Source organism: Centropristis striata, chromosome 14 (assembly GCF_030273125.1).
Source record: "Centropristis striata isolate RG_2023a ecotype Rhode Island chromosome 14, C.striata_1.0, whole genome shotgun sequence".
NCBI lineage: Eukaryota > Metazoa > Chordata > Actinopteri > Perciformes > Serranidae > Centropristis > Centropristis striata.
In genome coordinates, this window is record NC_081530.1 from 12637974 (window position 1) to 12657315 (window position 19342).

Consider the following 19342-nt stretch of genomic DNA (forward strand, 5'->3'; position numbering starts at 1 on the left):
TAGAATGAGACAGCCTGATGGCTGTAGGAGAGAAGGATCTTTTGAATCTCTCCGTCCTGCAACGGAGAGAGAGGAGCCGTCCACTGCTGTTTTTTTGGTCCATCAAGGTTTTGTGTAGCAGATGATCTGGGTATTTCAGGATGGCCTTGGACATCTTGACAGTGCATGTCTCCACCACCTCCTCCAGTGTGTCCAACCTGGCTCCAACCACAGAACCAGCTCTTTAGACCAGTCTGTCCAACCGCTTTGCATCTCTGTGTGTGATGCTGCCTCCCCAGCAGACTGCAGCATAAAACAACACACTACCACCACAGACTGATAAAACATCTGCAGCATCTTACTACACATGTCCAGAGATCTGAGCTTCCTTAAGAAAAAGAGGCAGCTCTGCCCCTTTTTGTAGAGAGCGTCAGTTTTTAGGAACCAGTCCAACTTATTATCCAGGTATACACCTACATACTTATAACTTGGCACCACCTCCATGTCCACCCCACAGGTATTCACTGGCTGAAGAGGGGGCTTGAACCTGCAGAAATCTCTGATCATTTCCTTAGTCTTTGAGGTGTTCAGTAGGAGATAGTTCTTGTGACTCCAGTCACTGAAGGCTTTTATCAGATCCCTATATTCAGATTCCTGTCTATTCCTGATACACGCCACAATAGCAGTGTCGGCCGAGTACAAACAGCAAGCGGAGCTGTTCAACACGAATGGATCTGGCCTTGGGCACCAAATGGGCTAAAGCCGGCCCTGTGTCCATTGTTATACACTGTGTGTGTGTGTTGTCTTAAAGGCCATTATCTGAGTTATAAAGCCTAAACATGATAAAATACAGCTTTGTAGCCACATCTTGCTTCTGTGGGACCACAAACTCTCACAGGCCTGTGGGGGAAAGAGATAATATGCATAAAATGAAAACAACACATTGGATATATGAGCTATCAGCCTTATTATAATTACCAAATTATAACACTAATGATGCTTTTGAAACAATGATTCCATTGAATACACTTTAGCTCTTGTGTGTATAGTTTGTTTAGCACGTCTCTCTCTCTCTCTCTCCGACACTGACGCTGTTAGAAAACAAGAGTGATGAATGTAGATGACAATGTCAGGACGTCTGTCTGCTGCTGGACCAACACTTCCGGCGAGGAGAGGCACGCGTCCAGCGGGAGCGTCAAGTTCCCGTTAATTGTTCACGATAATCCCGGAAATCAAACGATTGAACCCTACAAAATAAAAGCGCCAACTCACAACTCTTCTGTTCATACAGTATAGCAGTTATATAAGACATGGGATTTTCAAGGGCAGTGATAGTCATTTAAAATAAATAAAGTACTTTTTGAGATTTTTATTTCGAAGTACATTTTCTACACATTGCAAGCAATATCTTAACATGCAATACAATTACCGTTACTGATTACAGCTAATGATAATAACAAATAATTAATTTTAAAAAATAATATAATATAAAAATGAACCAATCAACCATTTGAGAAGTAGCCAAAAACAATCAGATCATCATCAACTTTAAATTAAATTTTAGTGGAGAGCTTTAGTTACTTTTCAGGTTGAGACTTAACATGAAGAAATATATCAATTTAAAATGATCACACCTTCATAAGTTAAACCATATAACAGTGTATCAAGTAATTAAATGAGCCCGACCTTGACGTCATTAATAAATGCATCAATATTAATAATCTAATAATATATTTGGAATATATCAAACAATCTGGGGAGGGGGCATTCTGCATAACAAGTATACTTCTAGTTTTGATACTCTAAGAACATTTTGATGCTGATACTTTTGTTCTTCTACTTAAGTAAAATATGAATGCTTTTACTTGTAGTGGAGTAATTTCACAGTGTGGTATTAGTACTTTTACTTAGGGATCTGAATACTTCCTCCACCACTGGTAGATGCTCAGTTTACCATTTCTGTGTTCATCTAGTGCAGGTTTATGGGCAAAAACCACTGTTGGCAGAAAAAAGGGGAAAAGGGTCGTAATGGAGCTGCAAACATTATTTCAAGCCTTACAATGACAATAAAACAGCCTACTTAGTCTAAACTAGCCTACCAGCTTTACTGTATGATTTTGTCAGAAAGTAGTGAGAACCTGCAAATGAAAGGCTTGACACTAAAGAAATATTTCAGGGTATTTGGAATTGAAAGCTAGCCAAGCAAGTGAAACTTAAAACTAGACTTGAAGTTGGCAAAATTTAGAGGTTAAGGTGCCATGCGTAAAATGTGATGCTGTATATAAGCTGCACATTTTTACAATCGAATACAAATTGATTTGGGTCTACACCAATGTTTAATAAAATTTAAAATGTAAACAAATATTTTTATAAAGATTTTATTTCATATAAATGGTTTTGGTCATAGCCACATGCCACATGTGTCTCCGGGGCCGCAGGTTGCCTACCCCCGATCTAGTGTCAACATCCTATCTCACGAATATATCATTTCTCTGTGCTTTTATTTTTAAAATGATGACCGGAAGTTGAATTCCTCTTCGTTGTAGGTGCTTTGACACTGGTGCGTCCAGGCGGCGGAGGCACACACACATAGGCTGTGCACACACACAAAGAAAGGTATCAAATACTAAATATTTGCATTACAGCGCATACTATTGTAGCAGTGAATGTAGCGTGTGTCTGTTAAATGGTGTTGGGACTATCAATGTTTCCGTGTTCCAGTCACAGGAGAATGTGTTAGTCGGTCCATCCTGTGACTGGCTGCTCTCAGATCAGCTGCATGTCGACGGATAGTATAGCTTTAAAAACGCGAGGAAAAGCTTTAAGTGGACGGCGTGGTGTGTGTTGTTGTGAATGTAGTGGATGTAGCGTGTTAAAGGGCTTGACAGCGCTGCAGCAGCTCGCTGACTTGTTTAGGTAAAGTTTGATTCTCCTGTAGATTGTTGAGGTGTTTGTTGGTTCCTGCCGACTGCGACATCGCCCCGTCGATGCTTTCTGCTTTCACCATCCTGACCTGTTCGACTCGGAGCTGAGAGGTCTGCTGTGTGTGTGTTTGTGTGTGTGTGTGTGTGTGTGTGTGGTGTTTGTCGCTCCGGTGTCAGGCACCAGCAGGCCTGTAGCCCAACTATTTCACCAAATCATTTCCTTTGTCGCAGCCCCAACAAGGCTAAAAATAACACCCGACTGCAAACATTAGCTGAGGTCACAATTCAGCGTTATGAAAGAAGAAAACGCTCCGCCGAGAAGTTCCTCACTAACATCACACAGTGGCGATTTAAACTGATGGATCCTGTTAACTCGGGTCAACGTCTAGTCCTCAGGCCTGGGAGTTAAAACGACGGAAGCGTTTATGGAGTCACTGACTGCACCGTGGGATTCACAGTTACAAGCTATAGCTCCATATATGTAGCCTACCTTAACATGTGTACTTAACTGTGTACCAGACTCCGTTAAAAAAATCCTCTAATTTAAAGTTTATGAGCTTTTTGACGACAGTTGCTACTTAAAAAACATGACTATGGTAGTAGAGAAATTGTAAGGGTCTTCAGTTGAATTCCGAATACAGGTGTACCAGCTACAATTTTAACTAGAGGTTTGAGTCAGCGAAGGCCCCACCATTCTATTTTATCCTGATACTTGAGTCATGATACGATTTTATCCCGATACTTGAGTCACGATGCGATTTTATCCCGATGCCTTAGTCACGATACGATTTTATCTAGATACTTGAGTCATGATCAATTTTATCCCGATACTTGAGTCATGATACGATTTTATCCCGATTCTTGAGTCATGATACGATTTTATCCCGATTCTTGAGTCATGATACGATTTTATCCCGATACTTGAGTCACAATACGATTCAGTCAAACTGAACTGATATCGAACATGTATGGACGGCAACAACTGCAGCATTTTATCAAGCTTTCCTCAACTTTAAGCTTCACTGCTTTGAATTTTTTAAAAACTTTGCAGCATTATTTCAACAAGTTCCTGACACGATATCCTGACTCGTGGTGTCTATAGATTCTTTAGATATTCTAGTTTCATAGGATACCAGTATCTCCAGTATATTACTAAAAGTGAGAATACTGAAAATTCTGCTGTCCCGCTGGCCGCCAGAACGCTAAGTATTGATACTTAGTGGCCATGAATCGATATAATATTGCGACGCAAAATATCGCGATAATATGCTGTATTGATTTTTTTCTCCCACCTCGAACTTTAACTTTAACTTTAACTGTGAGTCCGCTACGGCTTACAGAAAACGGCGAAAATACTGACAGCGTGCCGGCATGCTTGGCAGCCATGAAACGATATAATACTTGGACGCAAAATATCGCGATTCTATCCTGTATCAATTTTTTTCCCCCCACCTCGAACTTTAACCTATTTTCACACCACCCACAGGCATTTTCAGTAGAGAAAACCAGTAGGGTAACTGACACTCTATTGAAGTATTAATGAATTGGATGCATGCCAAATTCTGGAGTGCAATCTGATGATTTTTTTTGAAGATCTCAAGTCTTTCACAAGCTGTAATCATTTGCCCTTAAGCAAGCCTTAGCAGACAGATGTCATTAAGCAGGGTTAGAGTAAAGATGTTAACGGGGAAATGTGCCTTGGCTTGTGTCCCTTTTTTTAAAATATTGTGTTCCTGTTTGGTCCCAAGGCTCGGTATGTCGGATGAAGATTCCCGTGCCAGCACTAGCTCTTCCTCCTCTTCATCTTCAACTCATCAACAGCAGCAGCAGGACGCCAACACCCCCAAGAAACGAGAAAGCAAAGCCAGCATGAGCAAGACCTCCAAACTCCTCTCCACCAGTGCTAAAAGGTGGGCTTCAGTGTTGCCAGATCTTGGGAGGGAAACAAGCAACCAGGTTTATGGAAACAAACTCAAAAGAAGCCACTTTAGACTAGGGTTGTCACGATACTAAAATGTTCAACTCCATACCGATACTCAGGAAAATATTCGATACTCGATACCATTTTCGATACCACAACGATAAAAACAAAGACCCCAAAATTTAACAGAAATATTTTTTACAACAAGGAAATTGCAACATGTAAAAATTAACAGAACCACAGGTTAAATATTTATAATAAAAAAACAGTTGTGCAAAAAGAAACTGCAACTATGATAACAAGCTTCAGGTCTGAGGTAGTGCAAAAAATAAATAAATACAATAAACAATAACAATTAGAACAATATTTTGAGGTTGTATGCTGTGAACAATATTAGGCAAACTTGATAAGTCGACTTTTCTCTGCTTCATTCTGGGACTTCAAGAGAGAAAATAACACTTTTCATCAATACTTTTGAAAATGAGTATCGTATCCGGATACAACGTTTTAGTATCGATACTTTTTTGAGTGTCGATACTTTTGACAACCCTACTTTAGACGCACACGTACACAAACTACAGTTATGTGTCATTTTATATTTTTTTATTTTTATTTTGAACATTAAAAAGCAGAACACAATCAACTGGCCAACATGAGGAATTAATGAATAAAAAGTTGCATATAACTGTACAAGTAATTAGGGCTGCAACTAACGATTATTTTCATTATACATTGATCTGTCGAATATTTAAACGATTAATCGATTAGTTGTTTGGTTTATAAAATGTACAAAAATATCAATCAGTGTTTCCAAAACCACAAGATGACATCCTCAAATCTCTTGTTTTGTCCACAAGCCAAAGACATATTCACTTTATTGTCATAAAGGAACAAAGAAACCAGAAATATTCACATTGAAGAAGCTGAAATCAGAGAATTTGGACTTATTGTCTTTAAAAAAACTGCTCAAATCAATAATTCTATTATCAAAATAGTTGACGATTAATTAAATAATCGATAATTGTTTGATTAATCGAATAATTGTTGCAGCTCTACAAGTAATTATATCAGTAAAAATGAAAAACTTCATCTGCCTGATCCATATCACACTTACAGAATCTGTTTTTTAATCCAGCCTCTTTCTCACACTCGTTGTATTTTTTGTATTTTTCTAGTCCCCGGCATTTTAAACAAAGTAGTCAAAGATGCGATTTGGAAAAACGTGTGAGGAGGGAGGGAGAGAGAGAACTGTGGTTGAGAACAGACCCTGTCAGAGAAAAAAACTAGACAGGTATTCTGCCCTACAAAGACAAACTGCAGTAACTACATTTTTGGTCAAAATTGAGTTATAACTAAAAATAAACCCCTTGATGTCTGTTTTATCTTGTGACAAAGTTTTAGATTTCAATTTTGCTTAATTTCAGAGAAATGATGATATATATATATATATTTTTACTGTGATACAGTTTAGCCTTGAATTTCTTTATTGTGTTCAATAGTTAAGATGAGAATAATAGAAATTATAAGTTTATTTGAAAGGGAAATTATTATCTAGATCAGTGATTCCCAACCTTTTTCTTGAGGGAACCACATTTTTACCACTGTAAACTTTGGCAAAAACCTGTGACTACCAGTATATGTATGTATGTGACTTTACTAAAAAACTGGGGCCGGGACTTTAACGCGTTAATTAAGATTAATTAATTACGCAAAAATTAACGCGTTAAACAAAATGACGCATTTTAATCGCACTTATTTTTGCACCGCGGAACATTTCTCACTGGATTCTTGAGGATTGTGTTTAACTTAAAAAACCAAAGTATTATAGTTTACAGAAGGTCTACCTACCTATAGGCTACCTGAATTTCTGAAATGTACTATATTTCTTAATATGCTATTGCTACACTTAATGGCAAAAATTGCACTGGTCTGTTGGACTTGAACAAAAATAAACAATATTTTTGTTGCTTAAGCTTATGTATTCAGTCATTATTCAATGGTATACTAAAAATCCATGTGAAAAAAATTACTTCTCACTGTTCTCAGGTCAAATATTTATATGCGATTAAAATGCGATTAATTTCGATTAATTAATTACAAAGCTTCTAATTAATTAGATTAATTTTTTTAATCGAGTCCCGGACCTATAAAAAGCACATCCAAAATTGCAGACTTGTGTCTGGAGTCAGGGATGTGGTGCAGGAGGAGCTTACTGTTATTTCACACTGGCTACAGTGAGCAGCTTCCCCTGGATATTCTGCCACTTATTCCCAGGACTGATGTTCAGTCTCTATAGGGACTATTAATCACTTTCCCCCACAGCTAAAAACAAGTCATGACTCTGTCCTACTTACTAGAGTCAGCTAAAGTCCAGGTACATAGAGAAGTAATTACAAAGACCTGGACTGTTCTTGCTTTTCTAGTTGTAGTGTCGTCCTTATCAAGGTTATTATAGTTAACGAAAACTAACGAAATAACGAAAAGTAGAATTGAAAAAACATTTTTGTTAACTGAAAAAAAAAAACGAGAGTTTAAAAAAAAAAAGATAACTAACTGAAACTGTATTTTGTTGTTACAAAACTAACTAAAACTAACTAAAATTATAGTGAAAATGTCCTTCGTTTCCGTCAACTTTTTTCATACATAAACCTTTTTGGTTGATATGAAATCTATTTCATCTATCTGGTTTTATGACTTAATAACCTTATTGGGGCTGAGATGGATCAGAGAAAGGAAATAAAGGAAACATTTATTGTGACTTTTTTGAATCTCGCACCCAACAAATACCCCATTACAAAAAAACTAAAACTAAGCATTTTCAAAAAAATAAAAACTAATTAAAACTAGCAAACTCACTCTAAAAACTCATTAAAACTAACGAATTTTAAAACAAAAATTCACAACGAAATTAAAACTAAAACTAATGAAAATTCCAAAACTATGATAACCTTGGTTCATGTACAACATTTCCGTAATCGAGGAGTGTCTTTTGTGTAATTTCTGCTTTTCATAACTCTTGAAGGTTTTTAATTTGACACACAATAAGGTTATTTATTTCAAGAGCATTTTCCCATACCCATCAGGCCTCCTCTCTCTTCTATCCACACTTAGGAGTTTGCGTGCACAGTATTTGATCAGAGCTTAGCTTTTGATGCATCTATTCTATTTGCTTTTGCAGAATTCAGAAGGAATTGGCTGATATTACGTTGGATCCACCACCAAACTGCAGGTGAGTGAATAATGTTAATGAGCAATTATTAATACGTCATTAGAAACATGAGGGTCATTGACCTGTGTGTTTTTCAGTGGCAGTGTGGTATTTTTTCAGTCTGTCTGTTTCTGAGTAATGAATGAAAGTAGTCCTTCATGTGGGCGTGCTAAGTGTGCAGGTTGAAAAACCCTCTTTGTCTGTATGCCAGAATAGAAATCTTTTTACTTCACTGCTTTTCATGCACTGTTTGAAATTAACTTGTTCTAATGCATGCCACTTTAGCAAGAACATTTTATCGGCTGCTTTTGAAATCTTAATGCCAAATGAAGCAATAGCATTGAATTCATGTGTACATCATTTGATTTAAAGAATGATGTAAACCAGTTCCATTTACACAAAAACATGCATCACATGCAAGTTAAATCCCAGTGTTACTGAACACATGCTTGGCATACATTTTCTTTTAAAAAATATTTAGCCCGGCACAATACAGAAACAGAAGAGTAACTTATAGTCAGGCGGCTTAGATAAATAAAGGGGACACGCCGGACAAAAGCACCACATTTTCCACGTGCTCTCCATAACCATAAGTTTCAATTTTTCGTAGGAGCCACTTCATCAAGATTGTGGATCGGAGATGGCAGCCATATGAAGTCTATGAGAACCAATACATCTTCCAAGCCACTTAGAAGGTAAATCTTGGTGTCAAAATCTACATTTTCTGGGTCAAAGAATCATTTAAAGCTATTGAGAATATCACTAGATGATTATTATAATAGGTCATATACAGTGAATGTATTCTGAAAAATTGATAACATGCACTAAAGGTGCAGGTGGTTGTGGTGCAAGGTGCTCATGCATGAAGGCACACTGGAATTGCAAAGATCTTTGTGGTTGTAAATGCAATAAATGATAAAAGTGAAGCTAATAAAGTTCAATTAAATGTATTCATGTTATCAATTTTTCAGAATACATGCACTGTATATGACCTATATTAATATGTGTCAGACCGCTTAGGAACTGAGTTGGAAATTAAGTTAATACATGGCCAAAATGAGCATATCTATTTGATCAACTAATCATCTAGTGGTATTGTAAATAGCTTTAAATGATTCCCTGACCCAGAAAATATATATTTTGACGCTAAAATTGACCTTCGAAGTGGTTTGGAAGATATATTGGTTCTCCTAGACTTTATATGGCTGCCATCTCCGATCCACAATCTTGATGAAGTGGCTCCAACCAAAAATTGAGACCTATGGTGATATGTGGAAACAATTTTGGTGCTTTTGTCCGGCATGTCCCCATTCTTCTAAAATCTGGTCCTAAGCTGCCTGACTCTCTCTGTGTCTCTGTCTCTCTCTGTCTTTCTCTGTCTGTGTCTCTGTCTCTCTCTGTCTTTCTCTGTCTGTGTCTGTGTCTCTGTGTGTGTCTGTCTGTCTGTCTGTCTCTCTCTGTCTCTGTCTCTGTCGCTCTGTCTCTCTGTCTCTCTGTCTCTTTCTCTCTGTATCTGTCTGTCTGTCTGTCTGTCTGTCCTCTCTCTCTCTCTCTCTCTCTCTCTCTCTCTCTCTCTCTCTCTCTCTCTCTGTCTCCGTCTCTCTCTCCCTCTCTTGGGCACGCTCTGTTCCTTCTGATGAAATGAATATGTGAGCTGGTTGAGAGGAAACAGTAATTGCCGGGTGTGTTTTATGGTTGTGTGCATCTTTTTATTAATAGTAATTGGTTAGAATTTAGTAAACTGTCAATCAAAGCAAAGTTCAGAGGTTACCATTAGCTTTCAGATATGTAGCTCTATCCAAATATATGCTAACATCCCCAAATGTGTGTGCTGTGTACTTTCCCCATCTGCCTGTTTTTTACCCATCACTGCCAACAGTTTAGCCACATTTTTAGGTGGTGGGTGCTAATTTCTGAACCTACTTGCATGTCTAGTCAATCAATGGGCAGGACATGTACAGGTGCTGACTGACTGCTTCATAAAACTCCAGCTTGCTTGTCTTGTCAGTACATGATAGACTGAGTACAAGGTTTACTATTCATTTCCTTTTTATAGGAAGTTAAGGCCATCTCTCTGCTTTATATTGCTCCTTTCACATTTAATGGAATATCATTGTTATGGCCGAGTATTAACCCTGAATACTTAAATTGTACAAACTGAAATATGTTCTTGGCACCAAGCATTGAAAAGTGCCATGTAGCTGGCATTGAATATTTGCTTTACTTCTTATTTATCCTGATTTTAGTCAACATGTTGCTGATTGTAGACTATTTTATCAAGGCAAGGTTCTTGTACAGATGCTTGTATTTAGAAACCATTTCATATTTCAGACATTTGGCTTCTTTCTTTTAATCTACAAAAGCTTTTGTGGAAAAAACTGTTTATGCTTCTTCAAGGAAGGTATTGCAAAAAGTCTTGTTTTGGTGTTTTTATTGTATCTGCGTTTCTATTGAAGAATTTCTAGTGAGAGCCACAGTGTCTTAACAAGCTGTCGCAGATCAGTAGTTTAGTGAGGGAACGTTGCCTTTTCCACTTCTAATGACAGCTGTAACTTCACTCAACTGGAGATGATTAGGGTTCATTTTGTGTCTAAGGCAGGCCAAAGAAAGTTTGAACACTATTTAACATCAGTGTTTAGAAATTGACAGTGGGGCATTTCTTTTTGCTTGTCAGAAACAACAACAATCTCAGTAATCTCCCAAGCCAATCTTTCTGTGTTTTTTCTTCTTTTTCTCCTCAAAAGCTTTGAATGTGGATCTCAGGATTCTGAGCTGTGAGGCAGTTTGTACTGTCGGAGGCAAATTCACAAAGAACGGATTGCGGCCGCTGATGGCACCATGAATTGTGCATCACTTGCAACCAATATTAACCCATTAAGGCCTGGAAAAACTGCCTTGAAAACCTATGGGCGATTTTAAAATAACCTCCTAAAACCTGAAGTTTTTCTGGAAATTCAAAGAAGTGTCAAAGCCTAAATAATAGACGCAACGTGGCAGCCGTCGCTAACTGTACACAACGTCAGCAGCTGATCATAAAGAAAGCAGCATGGCTAATTATGCACAGTGTCTCCGCTTATCATAAACGTAGTTATTGTGAATTAACGACATCACTAACTGTGCACAGAGTGTCTGGTGCTTGTTGGAAACAAACAGAGATCGCTAAGTGAACACCTCCTGTAGCAGCAGCACATACACACTGTACTACTACAGAGCTAACTATGAGTAATTTGCAGATTGGACGCTAAGGGGTTAACATCCCCTCCGGCTCTGCAGCTGGGACAGACTGCTGCAGGAGGACTGTGCCGCTTCGACTCGTTCTTACTCTTCTTAACGAGCCGCCGACCCCATGACTCATTAAGAAGAGTAAGAAGGAGTCTCCAACACCAGAAAAAGTCGCTGAATTTTTCTCCAGTCGCTTTCTTGAAAAATAGTTGTTAAGGGGGTCTGAAAAGTCGCTAAATATATCAACAAAGTTGCTAAGTTGGGAACACTACTTCACCAGCTTTTTTCAATGGCGTGTGTTGTTGTCGTGTAGAGTACTACGTCACATCCTGCTTACCGGTCTATCTAATCGGTAGCCAGGCTGTTTTCAGGGTAGAAAAAAAACCCTGCTCTTCTACAGGGATGAAAAAAGTCCCAACAAAAGAAGGCTCCGGACTGCTCGTATTCAAATAGGGGCGTTTTGGCGAGTGAGACCCGCCCTCATTCCGGGTATTGGGCTGTGGTGGAAACAGCCCTATTATCTCATTTAAATATGTGGAAATAAAATAGGCGCACCAAGACACAATATGCTCGGCATTGCAGTTAGGGGTGCTGTTCACCCTTTGAGAATAACACAGTTTGTGTTTGCCTTATTTGCATGTTTAGCAGCCACAAAAGCCACACAATCCTTTTGTGAACTGGCCCCTGAGTCTGTGAAACTGCCTTTTTTTCTGCTGTTAAATGTCATCATTAGGTTTAACGAATTGAGTGACGTCATGTATTACACTAAAGCAATATCTATCCATATATATTTAGGAGTTAAATTAGTGGATTTTTCTCCAGAAAACTTTCCACATTTTCTTTAAAGCTGACTTCTCTCTATCTGACCAGCTTCAAACTCTTCATGGACCTCAACAACAAGCAGCTGCATCCTTTTATCTGATAGATACAAGATAAATGTGTGTTTCTGCTGGTACAAACATGCACTAACACAGAGCTGCAGTAAGTGCAGTACTAGCTCCAGCATTGTTAGTAAATTTAAATAGTTTGGCCCTAGGTTCTGACCTGTGGCCAAAGGCATCGTGTATTGACATTTTTAGGTGCAGGTGATTGTGCTAAGAAAACAGATACTTTACACTTACCGATAACCAGCTCTTTTGTTTACTTAAATGTGTGTGTTTTGAGCTTTCTTTCTAACAAGCCTGGCGGGTTTCCACACACGACTATTATCACTGTGTGTTCCATGTGTTCGAGCTACTACAAGTCTCCTGCCGTTGCTTAATATGCTGTATGCCACACTTATCTGATGCTAATACAGTCATAAATCTGTGTTTGTTATGTATGTCAGGGTGGGATGAATTGTATTGTCGTTGAAGTTAAGCTTTGGCAATCGTGTGTTAACACACCCTCACTACAGTCAGACACTGTACCTGTGTGCTGTGAGGTGCACTGGAAAAATAAACTGTTGTTTTTACGGTAAAAAACCAGCAGCTGTGGCTGCCAGAACTTTACCATAATAAATACGGTAGAACTTTTTCTACTATTACGGTGAAAGGATATTAGCACTGTTGATTTCACGTTTAAGATTGTCATTTTATTCCATATTTTACCGTTAATATATATATATATATATATATATATATTTAACAAAGTTCCAGCTAGTTTCACTAACTGTGACACTGCTGCATCAACTAGCTGGAACTTTGTTAAATTAGTACAGTTACTTTAAAGGGGATGCATACTTATGCAATCATTTATTTTACCTTATAGATTTTTAATTAATTGATACTATTTTGTAAAAATCTTTTTTCACTTTGATATTAAAGACGTTTTTTTTGCAAATTCTTTTTAAAAAGGCCAAATTATATTGACCATGATTTCATGTGTTAAAGCATGTGTATATGTATATATATATATATGTATATATGTATGTGTATATATGTATATGTGTATACATATATATATATATATATATATATATATATATATGTATATATATATGTATATATGTATATATATATATATGTATATATGTGTATATATATATGTATATATATGTATATATGTATATATATATACGTGTATATATATATATGTATATATATATATGTATATGTATATATATATATATATATATATATGATATATATATATATATATATATATATATATATGTATATGTGTATACATATATATATATGTGTGTGTATGTATATATTACAGTATATTGCCAGTGTATTTTACAGTACAGTAAAAAAAATAAATTAAACTCTAGAAAATACTGCTTTGGCTGATATATACATTTACGGCGTTTCATTGTTACTGAAACTGAATTAACCCATTTATCAATTTACGTCTTTTACTGTCATTGTTTAGCAGTTTTTCACCGTAAAATCTACAGACATTTTTTACAGTGTGTAAGAGGTTCACAGAGGACAAATAAACGCTCAGGGAGACTGATGTTCCTTTTGAAAGAGCTCAGGTGTTGAAGTGATGACATCAGGTCATTATGACGAGACCTTAAAGGCGAGCCGATTGCATTACAGCGAGCTCACAACCACAAGCTACGCAGCCTGGACCCAAAACAAGCATTTAGACGGCGAGCCGCGGCCACAGAGGAGCTTTAGCCTTCACCAGCAGCCCTTTCATTCAACCCTCTGCAGTCTGTGTGTTTGTGTGAGTCATAAATCTGAACTTTAGGAAAAAAACGTGCACTGTAGCTGTACCCCCAAGCCCCCTGCGGCGCCACGGATTAACTCCTTCCACTGATGCCAGCTGGAAGCTCCCACTGCTTACTGAGAATAAGATTTGATGAATGCAGGATTGTTGACATGAGATTTTATTTTGACGTTCTGCTTTATACAAGTGAAACAGTTTGACGTTGTTATCTTATTCAGATAAAGTTGCTGCACCACAGACAGATGCTGGTTGCTTGTACATTAGATAAAACAGATTGTCACAAGCAGCACAAATTGAGCTAAAGGAACCTTTTAACTGTATTTTTTAAATATATAATTAAATGTATTTCTTTCACCTCCATTTTAATTTATAAACAAAGTGACAGGAATACAAGACAACTGACTTGGGTGCCTATCAAGGTTATAATAGCTTTGTTTTTTTCATTAGTTTTAATTTCGTTGTCAATTTTTGTTTTCAATTTAGTTTCAATGATTTTTTTAGAGTGAGTTTGCTAGTTTTAATTCGTTTTTATTTTTGGGAAAATGCTTAGTTTTAGTGTTAGTTTTAGTTTTTTTGTAATGGGGTATTTGTTGGGTGCGAGATTAAAAAAAGTCACAATAAATGTTGTCTTTATTTCCTTTTGTCTGATCCATATTAGCCCCAATAAATTTACTAAGTCTTAAAACCAGATAGATGAAATAGATTTTATATCAACCAAAAAAGGTGTATGTATGAAAAAAGTTCAGAAAGACGAAAAGTAAGGACATTTTCACTATAATTTTAGTTAGTTTTAGCTATACAGTAATACAGTTCCAGTTATTTGTATATTTTTTTAAACTCTCGTTTTTATTTTTGTTTAAGTTAACGAAAATGTTTTTTCAATTCTAGTTTTCGTTATTTCGTTTACTATAATCACCTTGGTGCCTATTTCAGACTGTATTCTCCTGCCCTCCCACTATTTCCAACATCTATTTTACAAAGGCAATGTTGCTGCATCCTACCAAAACAGTACTATGTACTATCCACAACTTTTTTCCCAATGAAAAACCCCCCAAAAACGACAGTTGCAGTGGAATTAAGGCATTAAATTTGAAGTTTTTTTTCTCTAAACGGTGACACTACACTTATTTTTCCACTTCTTGTAAAGCTTTTTATAGTGTGTTCTTTACATAACTGGGAACAAGTCTTCTCAATGCTTAGCCACACACCTCAACAGTTATTGCTTTCCAGTTAAGGGGCTCTGTGCCGCCTTTTTCACTGTCCTACATATATACACATCTGGGATTCTGCCAGTTCAAAACAAGTGCAGTTTACCTTGTGGAAGTAACCTTTGGCTCCTTGAATTCTGGTTAGTGCTTTCTTTCTTTCGCTCTGTGCATTGCTTGTAGGTGCTGCTGTAACTTTGGTTTCTATTGCTTTCTCTTCTTGGCTTCTCTGTAGAGTAATTCCTTTTATCAGCCTGTTGATTTGTCTTATTGTTTATCTGGTGATCTGTAGCTATTAGGAGCTGTTATTTGTAGCTATTAAGCCACTGGATACTGGTGGCTGCATGGATACGCTTCAAGACTCTAGCTCTGGTCTACTCCGCTGCTAATGGTTCAGGGCCTGCTTACATCCAGGACCTTGTCAAATGGGGTTCTCATAATTTGAACTTTTTGTTCCTCCGTTTATGAACTTAACAGACATTTCCTCGCCACTTTCTTAAAGAGGACAACATGTAAAGATACAGTTTTTAGTGAGCGTCCTCTCCGCTCTGCATCACCCAAACAGCTGGAAACCCCCACCCATCGTGGGTCAACTCGCCACAAAATCACCTCCGGACTTTTCTCTGTCCTGGCTCCCAAATGGGGTAGCGCCCCACCGACATCAGGACCTCAGACAGCCTAGACATCTTCCACCTCAGGCTGAAGACCTACCTCTTCCTACAATACCTCGGTTAAGTCACGGTCGCCTATATCTATAAAAAAACAAAAAAAACAAAACCCTACTGTTTATTTTTTCTCTTCGTTTGCATATAGCACTCCTGTAGTGATTACAGATGGCTCTTAAAGTTACGTACTTACTTGATTTCTCTGGTCTAAGGCTTAGGGATGTGACGATACACTCAGCTCACGAGACATGACGAGACGAGATTTTAAGAAAACTACAATGACACAATATATGACTGGACCAACAGACTTATTTAACCAAGTTGAACATGCATTTTGAAATGTTTTATTATAGCTCTTTACATGCATGATGTAAGCATGAGCTTTTAATAACCTCCTTCTTCCACAAATTGAATCTAAAACTAAAATTTATAAAAGTTAAAATAAGATAAATAAAAAATAAATAACCCCAGAGGGATTAATGAGACTCCAGAGGTGATGTATGGTTTTCAATCGTCGCGTAATCGCTTAGCGACAGTTTCGACCGTGATCACATACGATTACACATGGGAGGCTCAACTGTGGCCACCATCGATACCTGCACAACATCAGGAGCTGATCATAAACAAAGCAGCATGGCTAATTATGCACAGAGTCTCCGCTGATCATAAATATAATGAATGTGAATTAACAGACATCGCTAACTGTGCACAGAGTGTCTGGTGCTTGTTGTAAAAAAACAGAGATCGCTAAGTGAACACCTCCTGCAGCAGCAGCACATACACACTGTACTGCTACAAAGCTAACTGTTAGCCTATTAGCAGGACTGTGCCGCTTCGATTCGTTCTTACTCTTCTTAACGAGCCCCTGCGACGTCATTCTGGCTGCTTGCTGCTTCCCCTCCTTCTCCTCCTCTTCTTCTTTTCCTTTTACTGCCCCACAGGTTACAAATAGAAGTTTGGATAACTCACAAATCTCGCAAGACAGATTTTTAGTGCGACGAGAAATATTGTTGAGTTTAATCTCACACCCCTACTAAGGCTTATAACTATCAGGTCGAATGCACTTATTGTAAGTCGCTTTGGACAAAAGCGTCAGCTAAATGACATGTAATGTAATGTAACCAGAAACATTTTGGATTATTTGGCAGCTGAAATTTGTTTGCAAATAAACTCAACTGAAAGTGACAATGCCCAGCTGTTTTAGGAAATAAATGAGCTTTTTGAAGGTGAAACTACATTTTTATAGGAACCAATGGGCTTCTGGCTGAGTGCCTCACACACTGTACGAAGAATGTTGGTTTTCAGATTTGTTCACTACAGTTATATACACTATAACACTATAACCTGTCTTATTATACGAGTTCTACAGCTCTAGTGAGGATGTTGCCTTTTGTTTAATAAATCAAGTTGAGTTGATGGGCGGAATAAGAAATCAAAAAGATAAAAATTCAAAAACATGAATAATCTGATGTTTCTACCTCCACATTCTGTCCCATACATTCTTCGATTGTTTTGCACTAAAGCATATTATTCACAGTGAGTGAGCTGTGAGCAGAGAGGTGGGTTTTCAGGCACTTCTCTTTGTTATTCGTTACCACCCGAGTTTACGAGACATTGTTGTCACCTGGCCAACTGAATTAATGAAGGAAATGCTTCAGAGTTGAGATAAACGGCTCCAAACATACACAACGAGTGACTTATCTCTCCATCTCCGCAGCAGCATGGAGAAAGGCCTCATCTCATCATTTTGTTCTGTTCCACTTGGTGAAAATCCCTCTATTCAGCAGCACGTGCAGAAAGGGGGATTTTTAGTGGATTTTGCTTCTTTCTGCTTCATTTAGCGCAGAATCTGCTCATTAGGGTATGAATGGAGCTGGCCGGCTACGCCTTGCAGATGCTGTTTAATGGATTACACATCGATGAGTCAGTTGGTTGTCGTCTCGTTTCTCTCGAGGTTGTTTCGGGCCTGCTCGCTCTTTAAAACGGACACTGACAGATGCAGAAAAGACTTATCCTGACTAGTTTCCATTATCATCAGCGCCTCTCTCGCAGCAAACTTTGTTTTATGAGCACTATGAGGCACAGTCTTTCATCTGTCATTTATCAAAATCTAATTATACTCCACACAGGGAACGCCGTGCAGGCTCTCTTTTCTTTTTCTACTGCCTAGTTGCCACTGGAGTGTGAACTGCAGACATCACAGGCCTGCTTGCCCCCCCCCCCTTCTACCAGCCCTGTGTTGCTTTCATTCACCATGTTTTATTCCTTTTTCCTCCCGACCAGCTACTTAATTTATTGCTCTCTTCCTGACTACCACACTTGATCCTCTCTATCTTTCACTCTGCGTCATGTCCTCTTACGCTGTAAGAGTTCTTTCACCATATCTCCCGTTAAGATGTTGCCCTCGGGTGTCAGACAGATTCCTGACATTCCAGAGTCGGGGCTCATGACAGCTAAGGAAAGTTAGAAGCTGTCTACAGTCATCTAATTAGTGCTAAGTAGGGTGTTTAAGGACCGTTATTGATATTCTTAGCTTGAACCCTTTGGATATCACTTAATTTTGATGTCTTTTGTGTTAGTTTTTAGGCTCTGCGCATGATAGAGCTAAAGTGTGTGTGTGTGTGTGTGTTCCACCAGGCCTGCATGTGATCCCCCTGTACAGTTACTGATGTTAACAGCAGTCTCCACACACATTCTTCAACTTCTATCTTTGTGAGGACCCTCATTGTAATAGTGAATTCTCTACCAAGGTTATAATAGAGTTTGGGTTTTTTCATTAGTTTTTGTTTTAATTTTCATTGTGATTTTTTGTTTTCAAATTCGGTTCGTTTTTATTCGTTTTTTAGAGTGAGCTTGCTAGTTTTAGTTTATTTTTTTAATGCTTTAGTTTTAGTTTAGTTTTTATTAGTTTCAGTTTTTTGTAATGGGGTATTTGTTGGGTGGGAGATTAAAAGAGGTCACAGTAAATTTTGCCTTTATTTCCTTTGCCTTATCCATCTTCATTATGTATGAAAAAGTTGACAAAGAGGAAAACAAAGGACATTTTCACTTCAATTTTAGTTAGTTTTGTAATCACACAATACAGTTTAAGTTTATTATCATAATCATGTAACCTTAACCCTTAAGACAAAGTCTCAAATCTCAAAAAAAGAAGTGAGGACTGGCCAAAAGTCCCCACTTTGCATAAAATGTCCTCACTCTGTTGATTAAAAACATGTTCTAGTCCTCACTATGTGGGAAGTACAAGAACACACACACACACACACACACACCTCTGCAGTGTGTTGCCGGCTTGCATGTCTGAGATTACTGAGGTTTTCTCAACAGCTTCTTCATATCTATAAAAAGCCTCTTCCCTGGAGAGGAAGTGGCTGGCCTGTACACCGTTGTTACTTCACAAAGCCCTGAAAGCAGCACTGAGCCGCTGCTGCTGCTGCTGTTGCTGCACAGATGGAAGTTTGAAGAAGTTTCCCCTGTGCGTGCCTGGCTTTAGTTGGGCAGCAGGGGAAGTAGATGTTTCACTTTATCTCCTGTCACCTACAGGTAGACCTGAGGATCTA

The 19342-nt window shown here is 38.0% G+C and overlaps 1 protein-coding gene across 3 annotated transcripts in view; it reads left to right on the plus strand.

Annotated features, from left to right (window-relative positions):
* Positions 1-2482: 2482 nt before the first annotated feature.
* ube2e1 (ubiquitin-conjugating enzyme E2E 1) overlaps positions 2483-19342 on the plus strand; it is a 42245-nt gene continuing 25385 nt past the window's right edge. Inside the window, exons 1-3 of one of the 3 annotated variants that reach the window (XM_059350067.1) lie at positions 2483-2595; positions 4652-4813; positions 8003-8053. In XM_059350067.1, the coding sequence (XP_059206050.1) occupies positions 4659-4813; positions 8003-8053 (206 nt within the window). In that variant the 5' untranslated portion in view covers positions 2483-2595; positions 4652-4658. Of the gene's footprint in view, positions 2596-2691; positions 3015-4651; positions 4814-8002; positions 8054-19342 lie in introns of those variants that run through there. The other 2 variants (XM_059350065.1, XM_059350066.1) reach the window with 2 other exon arrangements.